This window comes from Mus caroli, chromosome 5 (genome assembly GCF_900094665.2).
Source record: "Mus caroli chromosome 5, CAROLI_EIJ_v1.1, whole genome shotgun sequence".
Taxonomy (NCBI): Eukaryota; Metazoa; Chordata; class Mammalia; order Rodentia; family Muridae; genus Mus; species Mus caroli.
Window position 1 is genome coordinate 376,248 of NC_034574.1, and position 23,370 is coordinate 399,617.

At 42.2% G+C, this 23,370-nt stretch overlaps 2 protein-coding genes across 4 annotated transcripts in view; one reads left to right on the forward strand and one right to left on the reverse strand.

Annotated features, from left to right (window-relative positions):
• Window positions 1-197: 197 nt before the first annotated feature.
• On the reverse strand, window positions 198-8,402 carry Gatad1 (GATA zinc finger domain containing 1). Its single transcript, XM_021162630.2, has 5 exons — window positions 7,770-8,402; window positions 7,153-7,278; window positions 5,223-5,282; window positions 3,894-4,077; window positions 198-1,937 (listed from the first exon to the last, which is right to left on the reverse strand). The coding sequence occupies exons 1-5, from the start codon at window positions 8,013-8,015 to the stop codon at window positions 1,747-1,749; spliced, it is 807 nt and encodes a 268-aa protein (XP_021018289.1). The 5' UTR covers window positions 8,016-8,402; the 3' UTR covers window positions 198-1,746.
• Window positions 8,403-16,129: 7,727 nt separating this feature from the next.
• Window positions 16,130-23,370, forward strand: part of LOC110294832 (protein lifeguard 1) — a 20,289-nt gene continuing 13,048 nt past the window's right edge. Inside the window, exons 1-5 of one of the 3 annotated variants that reach the window (XM_021163323.1) lie at window positions 16,130-16,247; window positions 16,380-16,506; window positions 18,718-18,992; window positions 21,230-21,308; window positions 22,256-22,309. In XM_021163323.1, coding sequence (XP_021018982.1) covers window positions 16,505-16,506; window positions 18,718-18,992; window positions 21,230-21,308; window positions 22,256-22,309 — 410 coding nt within the window. In that variant the 5' untranslated portion in view covers window positions 16,130-16,247; window positions 16,380-16,504. The remainder of the gene's footprint in view (window positions 16,248-16,379; window positions 16,507-18,717; window positions 18,993-21,229; window positions 21,309-22,255; window positions 22,310-23,370) is intronic. The other 2 variants (XM_021163325.1, XM_021163324.1) reach the window with 2 other exon arrangements.

Below are 23,370 nucleotides of genomic sequence, written 5' to 3' on the forward strand. Positions count from 1 at the left end.
ACCTCATAAAATTGCAAAGCTTCTGCAAGGCAAAAGACACTGTCAATAAGACAAAAAGGCCACCACAGATTGGGAAAGGATCTTTACCAATCCTAAATCAGATAGGGAACTAATATGCAGTTTCTCTTTCTAAACTCTAAAAAAACTGTCCTCCAGCCTCCCACAGCACGACAGCAAGTCTCCCAGAGTTGTTTCCCTAAAGGTCTGCTGGTTAATTCAACTAAAGCCTGTGCACCCCTCAGTAGCACTGTGTGACTCCTCACTGTACAGTGAGCCATGTAACCAAAAGATGGATGTTTCTATTTAATACCATCTTGGGGGAAGCATCCCATTTCCTTTTTAAGTATTTAAAAATCCAAAATAAACCCACTGTAAAAAATATTTTTTAATCAAAACCTGGAATATTAGCATTTAAAAAATCATTTTCAATAGTATTTCCAATGAACTTTATTATAGCTTATGTAAGCACGAAGGTGCTTTTTCCCAACTTTGGAACTAAGAAAAAGGGTAAAAGTTTTGATGAAAATCATTAAGATCAAGTCAAATTCTCATAAATTCCTACAGTTAAAACCGTCTATCTGGATAGATGAGGACAGAGGCAGCAAGTGCCCACTCCCCCATCATACAACCAAAGCACACTATCCAAATTTCCAGCACATGGTCTGGGTTTGAGGTTTTTGACTATGAAAACTAATGACCTTTCAGTGCCTGCCTTAGCAATAGTCAGGCAACTCTCACAGAGGCTGCTGCCTCAGTAGGAGGAGGGGTGTTACATGCAGATCAAAGATCTGGCTGCAGCAGCTGATGCTGACAGGCACAGGCAGGTCTGCAGAAGTGGCTGACCGCTCTGGCGAGAGATGAGAGTATGAGAGCCAGAGCTGCCTTCTGCAGGACTAAAGCAGCCAAGGTCTGCTTCTAGAGAGAAGACTGTGGCTTTGTAGCACATTTTGGTTTAGTTCTTGATCAGAAATCTAAAACTTAAGCCTGGCATGGCAGCGCACACCTTTAGTCCCAGCACTTGGGAAGCAGAAGCAAGCAGATCTCTTGAGTTCAATGCTAGTCTGGTCTACAGAATTAAGTTCCAGGACAGCCAGGAGTGCAGAGTGAGATTCTAGGTTTAAAAAAAAAAAAAAAAAACAGAAAAGAAAAGGAGAGACAGAGAGAAGAGAGAGAATAAAAGAGAGAAATCTAAAACTTAGTGTTTTGCACCAATAAAAATATAATTCATTTTATGAGTTCCTAGAAATAAATTATAAAGAAAAATAGACACTACATGTTTATAATGATTTCCCTGGAATCTTCCACTTTGCCTGGGAAAATACATATTAAATTTATTATTTCACTTCAATTCATTCTTTTTTCACCCTGTGATTTTCTAAGCAACAGGTACTAAGCAGGTAATATAATTACTGGGTAGTAGGTAACATTTTTCTCAAGTCCTGTTTCCAGGTAAGAACTTCATGAATAAGTACCTGGCGTTAACTACCTACATAACACACCTGTAACACACGGCAGATGAGGCAGGGATCTCAAGGTCAAGCCAGCCTGAACCCGGGCTACACATGAGACCCTATCTCAAAACTTAGAGAAAAAGATTTATAAAGAGAAAAATGTGTGGCATATCTTGTTATATTATAAATAGAAGGAAACTGGAAACCCAGCTTTATTTTGGGATGTGTGTGTTCTAGGGTTAAAACTGAGGCTTTATACCTGCTGAGTAAGCATGTTCCAGATTTGGTTTTGTAACTACAAGTGGTTGGCAACTGTTTCCTTAATAGTTATCGCAGGAGTAGGTCCAACGTGAGTCCATATGTAGCCCTTCTCTGGCCGGGTGGGAACTGTGGGAAATGGTGAGGACCTTGACTTGAAATACTCAGAAGGCGCGTGGCAGACAAATTCCAGGTACTCCATCTTCCTTGGAAGATCTTCCTCTGGCCCTAAGGGGCAGCCAGTGAAATGTTAAGTACAGTTTTGAACACAGGTATCTTCTTTGTAAAATGTTAGCAATCTTAGACACTTAAGCAGCAGCACTCTTAGATGACCTAGCTGCTGTTACCTCGGAACATGCACTACTCTGAAATCACACTCCATTATTTACTCTACTTCAACTGATTAAGGAATACAGCATCCTCCCACAGAGTGCTCAACTGAGAAAGGATCCTAAGATACTGAGTATTCATGTCGTTTAGGAAGTAGCTGTACTATTCTAAGAACTGTACACACACACACCCTTGGAGTCCTCACAACTTCCGCATGGGGCTCTATTTCTTCTAATATCACATACAGGCACGCCGAGGAAAGACAGATTAAGGCCTGGTGAAGTTCCTTAATTAGCAGGCAAGTGGAGGGGCTATGAAACCAGTAGTCTGGTCCAGAGCTTGTTCTCCGACTGGCACACCATCTAGTCAGGGAAGCATCCAGCTGAGGACCATGAAACGGGAGAGGGGAGCCTGGAAACCATTCAGAACATCATGGCCTCTGGTGTTCCAGACTTGTAGACACAAGACAGTAATTTGGTCATACAACAAGCTTGACAGTGAGTGAGAATAACATGGGATATTGGCTATCTTTAGCGTTATCACTAAGAAGAAATGCCACTTCCTTTTAGATGCAAAACAAACGCATGCCCAATTCAGAAAGAATGACAGTACAAAATAACTGAAGGTAACTGAACTTTCAAAATGACATTAGCCAGTCATTTTTATGAGTCTGTCAAGAATGAGTTGTACTCAATCTTTCGAATGCCTTGAAATGAGTACAGCATGCCATTTCAACCGTCAACAGTGATTTTTTTAGACTAAGATATCACATATGCTGTGTAGAAGGATGTATACTGAGAAAGGTTTTTATAGGTTTTAGAAATAATTATGAAAGTTCTTTTAGAAATTGTTTTTGAAAATTGAATAGGTCCCCTGTATAACCTAGGTTCCTATGTGATTCTCTTCATCCAGTTTAGGCTTGGGACACACAAACACTTCTTACCTATATCATGTTAGTGGGCATACACTGTTCTAGCCATAGGAACAAATGACATTCAAATATCAACTATATAAAATGTCTCTATTTCCTACAATGCTTTTGACTTTTTTGTACATAATGATATTTATGTCTTTTTCTATTCTGGGTTGAACTTTGTTCTAGCCTCACTTCACATACAGATGGTCTATATTTTTATATGTTATGTGCTGGGAAAGGGACCATTAGACAGGTAATCATGGTCAAATAAAAGCAAAAGAGTGGGCTCCCTCAACTTCAGATAAAGAACTACAGGCAACTAAGAAACACTGAGCGGAAACTGGTCATGGTGTTTTCTGATCGCAAGGGAACAGTAGCTAAGAAGCCCCCTATCCCCAAATCGGTTATCTATTACCAAGTGGTCAACCCTGAAATTGTATGCATAAAGTAACATTAAATGGACGCAGTAAGTTGTATTTACGTATTTAAGAATATACAGTAATATATACAATAATAAAACAACAATAAAAGAAGTGGAACCATAAATTTGGAAAAGAATGGGGTAGGGTACACAAAGAGGATCAGAGGAAGAAAAGGAGAAAATATAATTGCATTTTAATTTAAAAACATAGTGGGCCCCTATCTGGTGAGACTGGTGTCCTTATAAGAGACAATGGAGTACTCTCTTTCAGTGTGCACACAGAGAAAAAAAGACCATGGGAGACACAGCAAAAACCCAGCCATCTGTAAGCCAGGAAGCAAGCCCTCACACATGCCGGTCGTCCCAGCACCCAGATCTGACTTCCGACTTCAGAACAGTCTGTTGCTCAAGCCCCGCCCCCGTCTCTGACATTTCGCTCTCTGACAGCTCACACAGACTGGCACATTCGTTCATAATGCACTCAAGAATTAAGTAAATCTAAGATGCTGGGCTTCACCTATTATATATGATGCAGGATCAAACTGGTCTCTGGGACTGGCGAGGGTAGGAATGAGCCATGTCAGCGCAGCACTCTTCTCACAGTACTGGTCCTGAATAAAGCCCCTGATCTGAGCATAGTACGGCTTCCCATCTTGCTCATCAATCACAGAAACAACGTCACCAATTTGGTAATATACTCCCTGGGGGAAACAGGACAATCTTGTATTTAAAGTAGTAACAACCTACATTCATCAGCAAGCAAAATTTCAAAATAGTAAAAAAAAAAAAAAAAGTCTGAATATCAATGTTGTTTCCCTTCTGAATGAAGAACAATTACATAATACCAATATGTGACAATTTACAACTGGAGAAAAGATTTTTTTATATCTCTACTTTTAAAAGAAGGGAGGGGGTGGGACCTGGGGGGGGGAGACTTCATTTTTAAGAATAGTTTTGAATTCACAATAAAATCATGGAGAGTAGACAGGGAATTTCCCTCAGTTCCTTTACCTGGAACATATACAGCATCCTCTCCTATCCGCATCTCCCGTTATTGGAGTGACTGATGAACCTTCATGCCACATCATGATGACTCAGACATCATCAGTTAACTGAGTTATCTTGGTGCTCTATAATCTGGGGGCTTGGGGCATGGACACCAGGGATCCACTGTGATCAGATCACCCAGTAGGTCCACTGGCCTAAGAATCCTCTACACTATCCCTACTTTGTGTTAACAGCCATTAAGCTGTGGAAAGTTACATGACGTGTTGCTCAGGTCCACACAAGGAAGCCACTGTAAACTATACACCTACAGTAACTGCCTCAGTGGTCTTACTATATACTACCTTAACAAAATAAAAAAAATCAGCATTTGCTTGGTGAGACTAGATTCTAAACACTGCCCTTTTCCAGTTGTTTATTCAAAGAGAATAGATATGGTAAGTTCAAAAGAAACGTTGAAACCTTTTTCTATTATAGGCAGCATTCAGGATGTTCCCACATTTCCCAGACTACCTTTCCCAGACTCCTCCACGCTCTCCTCCCAGGTCTTCTGCTTCACATCTTCTCAACAACAGAATGACATGTTCACTCCTGTTCTATTTATAGCAAACTAACTAAGCTGTCTGATTCCAGTATTGCTTCTCCCTGTGCTTCTGATATCCATCCTAGGTCCTCCTCCCTGGATCCCGAGATGGAAAAATTTCACCTTTGAATATTCGTAATAGTTCATCTTTATGACATGTAAAACTTCCATAAATCGGCAGTGGTGGCACATGCCTTTAATCCCAGATCTCTGAGTTCAAGGCTCAGCTGCCCTTTCGCAGTGACTCCAGAGGCTTACCTTGTAGAAGATTGACTCTGCAGTGACTATGGTAGAAACAGATTCAGGCGCTTTGATAGGCTACAAAAAAACAGATGCAAAAACATTTGTGTACCTATATAGTATGTATGGCCATTTTACCATCTACATGAGAACTATCTAATTTGAAAAAAACAAAATACTTTTTGGTGACAGAAACTACACAAAACACACACACACAGAGAATGTGAAGCAGGTGAATATTTCCACAATTTTTGCTACCAGTAATTTAAAAGGGCAGAAAAACAAAAGGTGAAGTTTCTGATTATGCTGCTAGGAGCTAACACAACACAAAGCTCTCTAGAGCTCCAGTAGACATTAATATTCCAAGTATAGAAATACAGTGGCTCTAAAAGTCTGAGCATGGCCAGATGGAAATTATAAAAATTATACAGATAAATATAATTTTGTTGCAAGCCTGAACTCTTTAGGGTTCTTAGTAATTTGCCACATTGTACCACCATTAAAATCCCTTTTTAGAGCTGCAACACAAAGCTTATCACAATGTAAAAATGGCCTTTCCTGACTTTGTACCATTCTCCCAAGAATGGATATGCAGAGAAATTGATCATGAAGTAACTGAATAGAACACAGTCTGAACTCCCCATGCAAGCCTGACAACCTGCTTTGACACTGGGAACCAAGGCAGGAGGGAACCATGTCCTCTGATCTGACCTCCACATATGTATCGGGCATATGCACCTGCACTCTTATGTACACAATTAAAAACACATGTAAAAAGAAATTAAGAGAGAACAATTAGGCCTGGGAGAAGGCTCAGCATTTTGAGAGCACTTGCTCTTGCGGAGGACCCAGGTTCAGCCCACAGCATTCACTGGCAGCTCCTAACTGTCTGTAACTCTAATACCTAGGGAGCCAGTGCCTCTGCTAGCCTCTGAGGGTACCTGGTGCACACATGCAGGCAAAACACTCAGACACAAGAAATACAAATAAATCTGTAAACAAGAGTCTACAATCTTTATGACACTTCTCCTGGGCCCGTTTTACAAATGAGTATGCCTACTTTAGAAAGGTGTTTACTGGCAAGTGAGGTATTTTTGTTCCAAAAGTAAGAACCAAGCTGAGATAAACAAAAACATCTACAATATCCTTCACTGTCCCAAATGTACAAATAAAACAAAACAAAACAAAAAAATCCTTACCACAACAGACGTTAAACAATCTTCATACATCAGCTTTAGAAAAAGTTTTGGATTTATAATCACCAAATTCATCATGAACCAATAGATAGATTTTTTTTTCTGGGACTATCATAACAAATAAGCTACTGATGAATTATGTTATTTGCCTCGTTCTTTAAAAGACATAAAAAAGTTTTGTTCTTTTTTTTTTTCTTTCCTTCTGTTTTTCAAGACAGGGTTTCTCTGTGTAGCCATGGCTGTTCTAAAACTCATTTTGTAGATCAGGCTGGCTTCAAACTCAAAAGATCTGCCTGTACCTGCCTTCTGAGTACAGGAATTAAAGGTTAACACCATCACTGCCCAGCAACAAATTTTTCTTAATTAATTAATGTATCAAGAGTCATAACTTCATGAAATTGTCAATGAACAATTTAACCAATTTGTAAAAAAAAAAAAAACATAATTTTTCTTTGCATACAGACACACTGTGCTAAATTATAGAACATTCCTCTAGATTCATATTTTATATCATTCAGATGAGAAAAATAAAAGCTGAAGAAAAAAAACCAGAGAAACTGCTTTTCTAATGTCAAAAACTGCACGAGATTCTTACACGAGAGCTGTCTTTTGGGGAACCTTGCCTTCCCTCCCCTCCAGAATAATGCCGAAGGGCACCTGAGAGGTGCACCAGCATTCAACGATAAATAGAGAAAGCAGCGGCAAGTCCCACCACACCCACAGTGCCCCATTAGGAAGCACAACCATCTTACATTTTTTAACTTAAAAATATGTCTTCTCCCTTTTCCTTTCGTGGAAACTTTCTTTTCAGCAGCTGGAGCCGATTTGTACTTGGTATTTCTGAGCCGGGCCGACCTTCTGTGAATTTCTTGCTTACTCTGTTACACAATTTAGAGAAAAGGAAATTAAAACTGCAGAAGAAAAGCCAATACAATAACCTCACAAAGATCAGAGGATAATACACTTTGTTAAAAGAAATAAAAAAAAAAAAAAAAAACAAAACAAAAAACTTAAAAGACCGAGGGCTGAGATGTCAAACTCTGTAGGGCCTCCCAAGAGATGGCACTGCTTTCAAGCGGGAAGAGGACAGAAGTGGGGGGAGGACAAGGCAGGAACTATTTATTTATTATTCGTTTGCTGAGCTGATCTATTTTACCCCCCCTCCCCCAAGTTTCCTGCATATCTCAGAACAGAATTCTAATGCTGACATTTTTAGCGACCTACTAATTTATTAACTTGACAAGGACTTGATGGGCAAGAGGTCCTCGACCTACAAGCAAATGGCCTCGTCGGCTGACCCGTGCGTCCCGCACCGCCCGGTCTACGGCAGGAAGCCCTTCTCCCGGGGAGGGAGAGGCCGAGGGCTCACCTGCTTGCCGCCGCCGCCGCCCCCGTTGCTCTGCGAAGGACCGGCCGAGGTGGTGGCGAAGGTGGTGGCGCCGAAGCCGCCGCTGCCGCCACCGCCCCCGGTCCCTCCCGCCACTCCCGCGCCGCCGCCGCTGCCGCCCCGGCCCGTGCAGTGATGGCAGAGGATCTCGCCCTGTGGACTCTTCTTCCACATGGAGGACGACGTAGTCTTGCACATGCTGCAGGTGGGCTTCAGGCCCAGCGGCATGCTGGCCGGCTCGGGCGGCCCCCGCGGGCGCAGCGACACGGGAATGGCGGCCGTCTGCACGGGCCGCCCAGGGGTCGGCCGGCCACCTCGGCGACTGGAAGAGCAAGGTCTGAGGTGCTGGGCCGCCCGCGCCGGGACCCAGCGGCCACCGCCGACCCCTGGAGGCGGGAAGCGGGCTCCCGCAGCCCGGGACCCAGCCCTGGAGCTGGGCCGCCCGCGGGGCACGCAGGCCCGACACTCGGCGCGGCCTCCCGGGAAAGCCAGCTCCGGCCTAGGGGACGCTGTCCCGGGCGGACGCCGCCGCCGCTGGGGTCCCCAGGGCGACCACGACCCTGCCTCCGCCCACCAGGGCTTCCGGCGATGGGCGGAGCTCCCGGGGCGGGGCAGGGCGGGGCCGGGTGAGCCAGTGTAGTTGACCTAGGCTTTGGGGCTCCGGAAACCCCGCCTACTGGCCGGAAGTGGCCCTGCCAGATTTACCATTGCCTATCACTCTTCTGAGTTTACAACTGGCGAGGGAAAATGTAAAATTTCCTGTTAAAAGTGAATTTCAAATGACTATTGAGAGTGGCCCATGTAATAGTAGTTATCTGATACTCACACTTATCCTGTGTTTTCATTTGATAAATGTAGCCTTATTGATCAGGACCCTTTTAAAACTCTTAATTAATTAATTTGACTTTGGAGGCTAGGGAGGTGACCTGATGGGTAAAGTTCTTCTGGCACAAGCTTATAGCCTAAGTTTGACCCCCAGTACTCACGTAAAAAGCTAGGTGTGTTAGGGCTGGAAAGACAGCTAAGACTAGATCCAGTATTATTAGCACCTACACTGTGAAACTTAATTTAACATTCTTGCTAAACATACTACTTAACATTAGAATAAAGTGCTCTCGAGCCCCCCCCCCAAAAAAAGAATTGAGGGTCTAAAAAATTCACATAATAAGAACATTCAGACAGAAAACAGCAGAAACACCAGTATGGACTGGATGAGATTAATTTATTGGTCAATGATTTACTTTACTTGGGCCAATGTAACAGTGCTGTGCACTGAATACTGAACGTGAGGGGTTTATGAGTTAGTTGGGTTAGAAATGAGCAATGTGCAGAAGAATTCCTATCAATTATTTCTCATGAGTTATACTATAATTAAAACATTACAATTTTGTATTACACAGTTGGATTCAGAGCTGGGATATTTGTATCTTTGTATGGCTTCACATCATTTATTTGCATCAAGAACAAGCAACACATTATACCTTCCTAAAGTTTAAAATAAAGTATATTAGCATAAAGGCCCCCAAAGAAGATTCCTGGAGACTGCATTGAACACTGCTTTAACTAGGGGTGATTGCTGGAAGAATTTATCGTTCTCTGTGAACTTTGGTTCGAGGAACTGGACACATTTCAACCTGGATTTAAATCACTGCAAAGCTAGTAGTTCTCTGGGAGGACCATTAGCAAAAGCAGATATAATATAATTTCACCTGGAAAGGAGATGTCTATTATTTGAGAGAATTAAGCCTGAACATTGGCTATGATTGTTGGAAGTCTAAAGCTCCCAGGGAAACTGGCCCAAGGAATGAAGGAATTCCTAAGTAGTGGTTACAGGTGAATAAATTTTTTCTTTAATTGAACAACTGTATGCTCAGTGGAGTTTTATCTATATGTGGCATGTGTATACATGATCATATGTGCCTGTATATGTGTCTGAGCACACATGCGCGCGTGTGTGTGTGCAGATAAGCACATGTGTGGAGGCTAGAGGTTGGACATTAGGGGTCTCCCTCAATCACTTTCTACCTTTTTTTTTTAACAGTTTTTTCCGGAACTTGCAGCTTACCAATTAACCTAGACTGGCTTAACCAGCAAGCCCCAGAAACCCCCCTGTCCAAGTTCCCCAGATCCTAACATCCATGTGTAACCTTTTACATAGATGCTGGGAACTCAGGCCCCCAAGCACATTACAGACTCAACCATCTCCCTGGCCACGTTTTAGCTTCTTTGAAACAGGATCTTACTCCATCCCATGCTGCTCTGACACACACTACGTAGTCCAGACTGCAAGCCAGCAGTGAATCCATCCTCAGCCTCCTAATTGTGGAGACTGCAGGTGGGAGCCACCTCATCTAACACAACTGTGTCATTTAAAAAGTGAAGGTATGACTTGTGTTTTCTCAGAAACAAGTGATAAGATGTGGATATCTACATGATCTGGAGACACAGGGTTGATGCTGAGCATCCAGTACAGAATTTTAGAAAGTCCTTGGAGGGGCTGGTGAGATGGCTCAGTGGTTAAGAGCACTGACTGCTCTTCTGGAGGTCATGAGTTCAAATCCCAGCAACCACATGGTGGCTCACAACCATCTGTAATGAGAAACAAACAAACAAACAATGGGCCTTGCTCCTAAGCCGGAGCAAGCAAGGGCTGCAGCAAGAGGGAGAAGGGGAGGGGGAGAATAAGTTGTTTTATCAACTATAAGAGAGAGGGGGGAGAGGGAAGGGGAGGAGGAGGGGAGAGGGGGAGAGGGAGAGGGAGAGGGAGAGCCAGTCCCTGGAATAAATGTGCACAGTGGTTCTAACAGCAGATAAAAGAATGATGTCCCCGGGTAGTGGTGGCACACGCCTTTAATCCCAGCACTTGGGAGGCAGAGGCAGGTGGATTTCTGAGTTCAAGTCCAGCCTGGCCTACAGAGTGAGTTCTAGGATGGCCAGGGCTACACAGTGAAACACTGTCTCGAAAAAACAAACAAAATAACCAACCAAACAAACAAAAAAAAAAAACCAACAGAATGAAGCTCTGTAGAGGACCCAGACTCTGTGACCTGCCAGTAGATTTAGATTGCCCAGTGTCTCAGCTGGAGGTTGGGTTTTTATTTCTATGGTTTATATCCCGTTACTCACACCTGACTTCATAGACAGTATGTCTTTCTTTTTCCCTTTAATTTATTCTTCTCTCATACAGTATATCTGAACCTCAGCCTCCCTCCTTCACTCCTTCCAGTTCCCTGTCCCCAACCTCTGCCCCAGATCCATTGCTCTTCCGGTTCCCTAAAGAAAAGAGCAGACCTCCCCTTGATACCAATTGAACCTGGAATAACAAGTTACAATGGGACAAGCACAGACCCTCCGATCAAGGCAGAGGATTGTGGAAATGTCCTGGGGAAGCTGGAGGTGGAGAGCAGGCGTGGGTCTCTGGCAGTATAGGGGAGTGAGGCTGAGAAGATAGAACTGGAAGGCAATAAACCCTAAATAAGACACCCTCGGATCCACAGTAAGTTGGGCATATTGGTGCAGGTTTGTAATAACAATGCAAAGGTGGGTGGTGATGAGTGGATCACCGGGGCTCACTGACCATCCAGCCTAGCCCATCAGCCTAAACCAGATTCCGGAGAAAGACCCTGCCTTACAAAATAAGGGGATAGCTCCCGAGGAATTAAAACAGGTTGGCTTCTCATTTCCAAATGTGCATGTATGTAGGTGAGTGTACGATGATGAACATAGGCACACACATGCATGCTTATGCATGTGTACCCACAACACAAATGTGCATCACACACGTAGAAACATGCACACGCGTACCTTCACATGAGCACATGTACATCAAAGAAAGAAAGGTGAAAGTATCAAATGGAGAACACATTTTTCACCCTCAAACCCTCTGCCATTAGGGTGTAAGGTGCATTGTGGACATTTTATTCAGGAGTTGGCAGTTGTACCTCCTTTCTGAGCCCAGTTCCTCTACAGTGAGGATGCTGTTATCCAGCTCGATACTTGCTCGATCGTTGCTGTGCTTGGCACACAGGGCTCTAACTCAACCACGAGCTTCCCCATGCAGCAGCACCTCTCCTGCAGAGACCTGAGAGCAGTGGTTCTCAACCTGTAGGTATCTGCCCCTTCAAAGGTTGAGTGACCCTTTCGCAGGGGTCATCTAAGACTTCCAGAAAACACAGCTATTTACATGATAATTCATAACAGTAGCAAAATTACAGCAATGGAGTAGCAACAAAAATAATTTTATGGTTGGGGGTCACCATGACATGAGGAACTGCATTAAAGGGTCGCAGCATTAGGAAGATTGAGAACCACTGCCTAAGAGTATAGCAACATTTGCCTCTAGGACTGATAGGAATTACTAGGCAAAGATGTCAGGGATCAAATCAAAAGGTGAGGGAGGACAGCTCGTGAAGGCTCTTATCTAGTCCCCTCCTCCTCTGAGGGATGCTTCAGGAAGACAATGAGGCTGGGGGAAGGGGTGGGGGTAGGGCAGTCATGGCTCCACAAGGAGTCAAGAAGAGATATCTCAGACACATGTCTTAATTTGTGCTGCTGTAACAAATTACTAGAGATGGGGTATTTATTAGAAAGACATTTTTCCCACAGTTCTGATTGCTGAATCCCACTCACTAGGATTTCACCCTCCTTGACTAATTTCTTCTAAGTCTTACTTTTTTTCTTTAAATATATTTTAATTAGAATATAATTACATCACATCTCCCTTATGCTTCTTCCTTCCAACACCTCCCATATACCTCCTTCCTCCCTCTCAGATTAATGGCCTCTTTTTGATTATTATTGTGTGTGTGTGTGTGTGTGTGTATATATATATATATATATATATATATATCAACACCATTATGCATACATATATTTACAAACATATAAATTCAATTTACTGAGTCTGTTTCTGTTGTCTATATGATTTCAGGGCTGACTAGTTTGTATTTAATATATAATTTGGGGGCTCATCCCTGTAAATATTTGTCTAGGGGTCGAACCCATGAGATTCCCCCCCCCCTTTTCCATATTAGCATGGCTATTGATATTGTCATTGTTTAGGCCTAGTTTGTACAGACATTTCTAGGAAACACAGTCACAGTCATACATTAAACTTTCCGCCCTTCTGGCTCCTACAATTTTTCTGCCTCCTCTTCCATGATTTTTCCTGAGCCTTTTGTGCAGTTTTGGGTTGTAGATGCATTCTGTGGGGACTGACCTCCCTACAGTCGTGGATTTCTGCAATATGTCTAGCCGTGGTTTCCTGTAATACTCTCCATTTTCTGTAAAGGGGAGCTTTCTTGAATGGGAGAAGATGGCTACACTTGTGTGTGTAAGCATGTTTTAGAATTTAGTTAGGAGTCTTGCTGGACTAGAAAAGAGGCAGTAGTAGGATCTCTTTTAAGATCTCACTGCCCCTGGGTGGTTGACTAGGTTTCTAATACTAAGCCTAATTTCCCTCCTGTGGAGTGTCAAGTCCAATCACACTACCCAAATGTGAGGGCTGCTCTTGCACCTTAGCATGCTGGTCATTGTTCTGGTTCTTAGGCATCACAACTGTATAGGATTATTGATCACATCCTGCCCTTGCAGAATACTTTCTACTATACCAGCAATTAAGTTTAAGCAGGATCTGATCCTGTGCATCTTTGTCCTACCTGTTAAATGGGTGGTATCTGCAGTGAGTCCTACTTGGTTTAGTCACCTGTCAAATGGAAAGGTGACAGAGGCTATAAATCATAGAGTAGATGTTCTAAATGAGTTAGTTCATAAAAGAATGCAAATGACTGCTACATCTGAAAAATACTTGCACAGTGTAGGATATGAGGCTGATGAGAAGAGAGGATTTCTTTTGACCAAACTGTGGTTAATTCATTAGTTACAATCCTGACATGTAAACAAAGAAATCTTATTAACTGTGTCTTTTCCATATCTCTTTTGCTTCCTCACTCTCTGTACACAGTAAACAGACACTGAGTTTAATGACTGGGTTAGTGAAAAGCTCCATAGAGGACAAGTCCCCCACCCCCACCCCTGCAGCCCACAGATCCCAGAGAAGAAGAAGGGTTCAAGGTACCTGCTCACTACCTGGTCATGGGTCTTCCCTTACCAATCAGTCTGCTTTAGGTGTTTCATGACTTCCAACTGGTGGTGAACCTCAAGTATGACAGTCCACTCTATGTAATTGACTTAATGCTTAGGACCCAATGCAACCTCCTACCATAGGGGAGGAGACCTCAAAGTCATCATGGTCGACCAGAAAGACTGGTTTATACTTTATGAGAAATGAGTCTTACTCATCTGAAATAATGGCACAGGACATCTGGTTGGTGTCCTCCAGAGTTTGATGACCATTCTTCTTGCTGAGAAGAAAGCAATGGCATGATTGGAAGGACCCCTTCGTCATAGGAAGAGCTTCTTGCTCCGTGACATGGAGTTGGTTTGAAGACCTGAGTCTTCTTGAGACCCAACAGAGAGTGCACCTGCTAGCATGAAGGTTGTGTTGTCCATCAAATGGGACCTCATAAAATTGCAATATCCCGAGCTTTTGTCCCCGCCGGCAAGAACACGCTCAGGACAACCGGAATCTTCTGCAGCAAAAGCTTTATTGCTTACTTCTTCAGGAGCAAGAGGAGAAGAGGGGCGAATGGCAAAACCCCGTCCCTTTTATGGAGGATTGTCCTCCGCCTCGGACGTGTTGCTCCCTGATTGGCTGCAGCCCATCGACCGAGTTGTCGTCACGGGGAAGGCAGAGCACATGGAGTGGAAAGCTACCCCGGCACATGCGCAGATTATTTGTTTACTACTTAGAACACAGGATGTTGGCGCCATCTTGTAATGGCGAATGTGAGGGCGGCTCCTCACATTGCAAAGCTTCTGTAAGGCAAAAGACACTGTCAATAAGACAAAAAGGCCACCAACAGATTGGGAAGGAATCTTTACCAATTCTAAATCAGATAGGGGACTAATATCCAATATATATGAAGAATTCAAGAAGATGGACTCTAGAAAATCAAATAACCCCATTAAAAAATGGGGTACAGAGCTAAACAATTCTCAACTGAGGAATACTGAATGGCTGAGAAGCACCTGAAAAATGTTCAACAACCTTAATCATCAGGGAAATGCAAATCAAAACAACCCTGAGATTCTACCTCACACCAGTCAGAATGGCTAAGATAAAAAATTCAGGTGACAGCAGATGCTGGCTAGAATGTGGAGAAAGAGGAACACTCCTCCATTGTTGGTGGGATTGCAAGCTGATACACTCTGGAAATCAGTCTGACAGTTCCTCAGAAAACTGGACATAGTACTACCGGAGGATCCAGCAATACCTCTCCTGGGCATATACCCAGAAGTAGTTCCAACTAGTAAGAAGGACACATGCTCCACTATGTTCATAGCAGCCTTATTTATAATAGCCAGACGCTGGAAAGAATCCAGATGTCCCTCAACAGAGGAATGAATACAGAAAATGTGGTACATTTACACAATGGAGTACTACTCAGCAATTAAAAACAATGAATTCATGAAATTCTTAGGCAAATGGATGTATCTGGAAGATATCATCCTGAGTGAGGTAACCCAATCACAAAAGAAGCCACTTGGTATGCACTCACTGATAAGTGATTATTAGCCCAGAAACTTAGAATACCCAAGATACAATTTGCAAAACANATGAAACTCAAGAAGAAGGAAGTCCAACGTGTGGATACTTCATTCCTCTTTAGAATAGGGAACAAAATATCCATGGAAGGAGTTACAGAGACAAATTTCAGTGCTGAGACAGAAGGAAGGACCAACCAGAGACTGCCTCACCCGGGGATCCATCCCATATACAACCACCAAACCCAGACACTATTGCATATGCCAGAAAGATTTTGCTGACAGGATCCTGATATAGCTGTCTCTTGTGAGGTTATGCAGTGCCTGGCAAACACAGAAGTGGATGCTCACATTCACCTATTGGATGGAACACAGGGCCCCTAATGAAGGAACTAGAGAAAGTACCCAAGGAACTGAAGGGGTCTGCAACCCTATAGGTGGAACAACAATATGAACTAACCAGTAACCCCAGAGCTGTGTCTCTAGCTGATTATGTAGCAGAGGATGGCCTAGTTGGCCATCAATGAGAGGAGAGGCCCATGGTCTTGTGAAGATCGTATGCCCCAGTACAGGGAAATGCCAGGGCCAAGAAGTAGGAGTGGGTGGGTTGGGGTTCAGGGCGGGGGGGGGGTTATAGGGGGCTTTGGGGATAGCATTTGAAATGTAAATGAAGATAAAGAAAAAGAAAAAAGAAAAGAACCCCTCTCTCTTCCTGAGAAGTGGGATCCACTCACCATGTGCTCCAACTGCCACTCTCTTAACTGTCATTCAGAACCTGGCTTCTCAGCTCTGCTGCCTGCCTGGCTGTTTGGATGGCTGCTGGCTCAGCAAGAGTCTGGAGAGCTTGAGGGGCAGGTGAGAACCCATTTGTGTCTCAGGAACAAACCAATTATAGTTCTTCAAGGAACACTCCTTGGCTTTTGGGTTTTGGTCGCTTTTGTCATCGGTGGTTTGAAAAATGTCTCTGTTTTTGCTTCCGACTTCTAGGACCCTGTAGATACCAACTTGGTTACTTGAGCATCTTTCAGTGACCTTCAACTTTGCGTGAAGATTCCTTTCATAGACGAGCTCCAGACATTGTTGCAGAGGGAAATATTTCTTTTGTTATCAAAATGTAAATATAATATTATTGAAATTATTATTTGGGATACATGGCAACTAAAATTTCATTCAAGTTAAGTGCATTCCCAACTGAGCTGAATCAGAATAATGATCAATCACATTTGTAGTATTTCTGTCCAGTCAGAGTGAGGGTGAATATTAATGTGATCTTCCTAAATATTATCCTTAAATTTTATTTTCAAAATTCAAAACTATAGCATAGTAAAGTTCACATTGGTGTATGTGTGTGTGTGTATGTATGTGTATGGTGTTTTTGTGTCTGTACCAAAATTAATTTATCTACTTTCCTGCTGATGGGTAATGGGCTGTCATAAACTTTTGGCAGTTATAAATAACAATATCAATGTATTTTATTATACTATATATGTTATATTAATATCAGAGTACACCAGAATTTTTTACATATGCCTTTGACTTCATGTGTTTATGGAATAAATTACCCCAATCATAGCTGTGAGGTCTAAAGTGCTACACACTTGAGATTATGGTAGATATCATTAAATTATCTCTCCACAATATAAAAAAACTTTATATTGAAGTGAGCTGGTATCCCTCAAGTGTGACAATCCACTGTATATAACTGACTTAATGCTTAGAACCCATGACTGTTTTGAGATAACAAAAATAGTTTAATTTTGCTTAAAATCAAGAGAAAATTATGAACATAATAATGGATAACATATAATGAATCCATCCTGTCTCATGTCAATATTTCCACCAATAACAAGAAAAGATTATTTTAAATATATTTAAATTTTTAATTATTTAAATATATTTACTGTTTTGTGGAAGAAGGGGTCCAGTAGAAGAGACATGGGTTCATGAGAGTGATAATACGCCTCCAGATTATCTATTTCTTCATAGTCTAAACCACCATAAGGATCATCTTTTTATCGTTGGATGCCTTTCCTTACTGCCTTTATTTACAGGCCTTTGGTTGTTTGGTGAGGCATTATCGTCAAGGCTTTCTGGCTATTTATATTTTTATGAATGGATTGTTTGTGTCTACTTCTTATCTTTGTTGAGTTGTCAACATTTCCCTTTCTGCATTATAATAAGCATTGCATATCTTATCATTTTCTCATATCAGATTTGTTGAAATTTTTTATAATTTAAAGTGTTCAATGTCTGAAATGTTCTGTAACTGCAATCTGTCAAATACTTCTCTATCTCTTTTTTAACGGTATCATTTTAAAAAGTGTATCCATATATTCCTTGTATTTTCTAGTAGAGTGTATATGCTTAATATTAGACTTGAAAATATTTCAGTTCACCTGTGTATTAGTTACATATCTATTTTTGTGACTAAAGACCATGACCAAGGCAACTTATAAAAGAAAGCGTTCAGTTGCCATTATAGTTCAGAAGGTTGGAGTCCACAGTGGCAAAGCAAAGGCATGGTTTCAGAAGGCTGGAGCTAAGAGCTTACATCTGGATCCTGGGCCTGACTTGTGTGCTTCCTCTGGGCCTGGTCCAGGGTGACTGCTACTGGGGAAACCTTGCCCCCACCTCATGATCTGACCAAGCCCTGTAACACTTCCAGCCTTGCCTTCACTTTCCCTGAGAATGTTTGGAAACCTCTTCTACTTCCAGTGTTTTTCTCTAGGTATCATGGAGGGCAACTCCCATATTCCCATGTTCCTGACTCGCTTATATTGGCTTTAATATCCTTACTCATCTGATATATTGTCTTCCCCCAGTGTAAGTCAATGGGAGAGAGAAGTGTGGAAGAATCCCCACAGGCTTTGTAACTCTCCGATGAATGGATTGAAAAATTCATTCCATAACAGGAGGGAAATTATTTTACTCTACAATAGTGGTTTTCAACCTTTCTAAGGCTGCAGCTGTTGAATATATCTCTTTGTGTCTTTTTGTCTTTTTGGTTAACCCTTCAACCATGAGATTATTTTTATTCCCACTTCATGACTGTAATTTTTCTACTTTAATGAATCATAATGTAAAGATGTTTGGAGATAGAGGTTTGTCAAAGGGGTTGTGACCCACATGTCAGAGATGGAACCACTGCTCTACACAGCTTGTCTTAGAGGCGTTTGCTTACTCATTTAACAAGTATTTATTATGCATTGATGTGATGCAGATCCACAGTCATCAAAAATAGGAAACAATCACTTGAAAGTTATAAGGATGGTAAGGTAGTGGGGATGTGGCTATCAGGACATGAATGACAGGTTTTCTATTCCAGGAAAATAGACTTGGAGGTCAGTGAGCCAGTCAACTTTAGCTCTGGAGATCATCAACATCTGGTTCATACAGCAGCCATTAAAGGTAACACTGGCAGACTGGATCAGCCCTTCACAGCTTCATCTGGAGACAGGGCACAAGGAGCCATACAATACTCACATCCAAGGAATAGAGATGGAGCAAATACCTATGCAGTACAAGTTTCTGAGGATGTTACTCCCTCAAATGAGAATGTAAATCAATCCATTCCCTTTGAAAACACGTCTATTCGTAATGGTAAGAGTATATAATATTTGGGCTTGGAAAAGAGCAATGGTTTCTGTAAAAATTTCCATGGTGTGTACTGACAGAAGGAATGAATTCTTTTTCATTTGGCTTTCTTGCTCTTTCTTTATCATGAGATGTGTCAAAGGCTGCCATAATAGACCACCATGATGTTGTACATGAGGTTCAGGAATCCATAATAAATATATGCCAACATCTGGATTTTTTAGGAAGTATGCATTAACTGTTGATTATGAAATGTTCTCACATACAACATGGTCACACAATATTGGCCTAGGTTTTTAAACATAATAATTAAATGTCCTAGATATTTATTCTGGAATAGACAGGAATATACTGACTCATCAGGGAATGGCAGAAATCTTAAAAATTGTGACATAAATAAATGAGAACTTTTGCTCTCATGAAATGTAATACTTAGGGGCAGTAGCTAAGGGCAATGCTGTGGATCCTTGAACCGTTTGGGAAAGGATTTGAGATGTCCCCTTGAGGGCTAAGAGTTCCTAGCTTGCCCATTCTGCATACTGAGGAAGCTTCTCTAATGATGGCTGAGCAAGGCACTGATCTATGAGTATAGTAGAATGTCATTAGGAGGCATTTTATTGGTACATTTTTTTTTTTTTGCACCAGTAGTATTTGGTTTTAACCTGGGTCCTTGCGCTATCTAGTCTCTGGCTCCAAGGCATACAAGTCATCTTGGGTATGGGCTCCACCTTGTAGAGTGGGCGGACCTAAAGTCAGGTCAGGTGTTGGTTGGTTGCTCCACCATGCTTTGTGCCACCATAGCACTAGGAAATCTCATTTGGTAGTATGTAGAGCATCTTCCTGTACCAAAGATGCAAGCAAGTCGGGATAAAGATTCTATGTAGCTCAACTTCTCCATGCTCACTGAGCCATCTGGGTGCTGTCTTCAGCAAAGAGACTTGTCAGTTTGTGGAGATCAACCTACAGTTTTAGCATCAGCCTGAGTTGTTTAGCATGAGTCTCCCATGAGACCCCCTTTGACCAGCAACTCAATTAGCTGTAATCCAATCCCAGTAACCCCCAGTGGCCACACCTATCAGGATCCCAGAAGATTTCCTACCAGGCAACACACAGTCATAACTCTCTCCTAAGAAAAAGAGAGGGCAACAGAAACCCAGAAATCAAAAAAACCCACTCACCAAAGACAAGACCAGATATCAGTACCTAAAATTACAATCTTCCTAAACCTGGCCAGATGCTTAGGTGCCATCGTAAAAACACAATAACACAAGGACAACATGTCTCCACTAGAGCCCAATAATCCATCCCACAATCCTTCCCCCATCTTTCTCTCCCCTTCTCCTTTGAGCAGATGGGGGCCCCTGGGTATTCACCAACCCTGGCACTTCAAGTCTCTGCGAGGCTAGGCACTTCCTCTGCCCCACCCCACCCTTCATGTCCAGACATGGCAGCTCAGCTAGAAGAACATATCCCACATACCAGGCAACAACAGCTTTTTAGGACAGCCTCCTCTCTAGTTGTTTGGGACCCACATTAAGACCAAGCTGCACATCTTTTATATTTGAGCAGGAAGGCCTAGGTCCAGCTCATGTATGTTCTTTGGTTGGTAGTTCAGTCTCTGGGAGCCACAAGGGTCCAGGTTAGTTGACCCTTTGGTCTCATTGTGAAGTTCCTTCTCCTTCAGACCCTCCATCCTTCCTCCTAATCTTCCTTCTTCCCCAAGCTCTATCCACTGTTTGGTTGTGGGCATCTGTACCTGTCTGAGTCCGTTGTTGGGCAGAGCCATGTTAGACTCTTGTCTGCATACATAATGAAATATCATTACTAGTGTCAGGGATTGGTGCTTGCCCATGGGATGGGTCTCAAATTGGGCCAGTTATTGGTTGGTCATTCCCTCAGTTTCTGCTCCATCTCTGGTGCCTGCATTTCTTGTAGACAGAATAAATTTGGGGTTGAAAGACTTGTGGGTGGGGCGGCATCCCTATTGTTCCACTGGGTTTCCTGCACAGCTATGGGAGGCAGCTTCTCCAGGCTCCATATCTCCAATGCTTCTCACAGAGTTTTTAAACAGCACATGTTAAAAAATTCTCTAGAGTGGGTTCACTTTTGTTGTTCCATTTGCTGAGTAAAACAGCAGCCTTCTCTCCTGGCCTAGAATGACAATGGGGGATTCCTTCCACTGGAAACAGCATTTGTTTTTACCTTTGGATATTGGGTCACACAGTTACATCTTGTCTCCACAGATTTCATTATGAAAGTGTTTGTCATTCTGTCCATTCAGCTGTTCATCACTGCAATGATTATCAGCATCTTTGTTTTCTGGTGAGTCATCTTCCTTACTGTCTAGAATTAATTAGAAGCTTTGTTGCTTTTGGGAACGCTCAAGGAATCAGCTTGCTTTAACTTGGAGCATTTCCAACCATAAGGTTTCTGTTCTTCATTGTTAGTAAGCAGTAGTCTTCCCATGTGCAGGGTCTTCCGAAGCACCTTATAGCTACCGTGGCAAGAGGTTCATAGAATTTACCTTCCTAAGTCAAGATTGTTTTTCTTCCTCTTACTTTTGGGCACCATTTTCGTTTTAATTTTCTTTGAGCTATAACTCAAATATAACTTGGATAAACAGGTGAGATTATGGAGACGTTGAAGGCTGGAACCCTGTTAAATTCTCTAATTCTTTGAGAGACTTTAATCAGTCACTACGCTCATCCCATTGAAATGCTATTAGATTGATCCCTTTTAGCTTATGCATTTATCAGCCTCAATGTTTTATTTATTTTGTTTGGTTAGGTTTGGTGTTTTTGATTGATTGTTTATTTTGGTTTTTGAGCGAGATCTCACCATGTAGCTCTGGTTATCCTGGCTGTCTCTGTCTGTGCCTCACTATGTAGATGAGGCTGGCCTTAAGCTTAGAGACATCCACCCACCTCTACCTCTGCGGGGATTAAAGGAATGTGCCACCACATCTGGATCTCAGTATTTTTAAAAACTAAGGTCTTCACCAGGTGCCACCTTTTAAATTTGATGTATAATTTAAAAACTGGCGTTTACAATGTATCTCTTTCCTTTGTGCTGGGGATTTAAACCCAGGCCTCATTCACACACAGAGAGCAAATGCTCTCATGGGGAACTGCATAGCAGCCTATTTTTCCATTAAAAAGGCTGTTTCTATACTTCTTCTCCATTTTCCTTAATTGATCATTCAGTTTGCCCATGCTGCCTCCCGTTAGCAAAGTTTACTATCTTATGTAAAACTTTCTTTTTAACACTAGCGAACCTGTAAAAAAGTGGATCATCGCCAGGCCCTGGTTCCTGTATGCACTCCTGTAAGTATCATTAATGATTCTATTAACTATTGACCAGGATTTCATCACTATTGAAAATATGGTAAATTGTAACATTCTTTCTGGGTATGGTGACATATGTCTGTAAGCCCAGTTCTTAGGAGATATAGACTGGGTACTCAGGAATTCAAGGCCAGCTTTGACTGCATAAGACCCCAAAATAACACAAACTAACTAACTAAGACAACAACAACAAAACAAAACATCAAAACATACAAAACCACCCATAGTTAAGCATAATACCCTTATATTTTATTTCTTTTTTAAAGATTTGTTTTGTTTTATGTGTTACGAGTGTATCTGTGCAGCACATATAAACTGTGCTCACACAGGCTGAAGAGAGACGTCAGATCTCTCTAGAACCAGGGTAACCCAGCAGAAGCCAACCCAGGTCCTCTGGGAGAGCAGCCAGCGATCTTAACCTTCCAGCCATCTCCCAGCCTCCTTCTCTGTTTTCTTTATGTGTGTCTGTATGTGCCGACTTGTCTGTGTTACATACACGGCATCCACAGAGGGTGGCAGAGAATTTTGCATCTCCTAGAACTAGAGTCACAGGTGTTTGCAAGTTGTCATGTGGGTGCTGGGAACTAAACCCAGGTCTTCTGCAAGACTGGCCAGTGCACTACATCTCTGATCTATCTCTTCAGTCACTGTGCAAAATTCTTTAAACGACACAATTAAAGATGGGAAGCAAGTTAATTGGAGGCAGAAGTCAGGGCCAGCTGTGTGGAGGGGTGTTACCACAGGAGAGTCATACCAGGTGGATCTTTGTTGATATGTTATTGGAAAGATGGTCCTGAATGTTAATTGAGGTGGTTACATGTATCTACACATAGACTTACGTCACATCCCCATTTTAAATCATAACAACAACATCAACACAGGTTCAAATTATACCAGTGTCTTATTACTGGTTTTGAAATTGTGCTGTAAATATATAAATCAAAATCATTGATAAAAATTTCTTTTTTTAAATATTTTTTATTACATATTTTTCTCAATTACATTTCCAATGCTATCCCAAAAGTCCCCCATACCGCCCC

Coding starts and splice junctions, on each gene's coding strand:
- Gatad1 (XM_021162630.2), bottom strand. CDS start 8,015: ATGCCGCTGGGCCTGAAGCCCACCTGCAGCATGTGCAAGACTACGTCG. Junction 7,279..7,769: donor GCGGCGGCGGCGGCAAGCAG/GTGAGCCCTCGG, acceptor ATTGTGTAACAG/AGTAAGCAAGAAATTCACAG. Junction 5,283..7,152: donor ATATTTTTAAGTTAAAAAAT/GTAAGATGGTTG, acceptor GTTTTTTTGTAG/CCTATCAAAGCGCCTGAATC.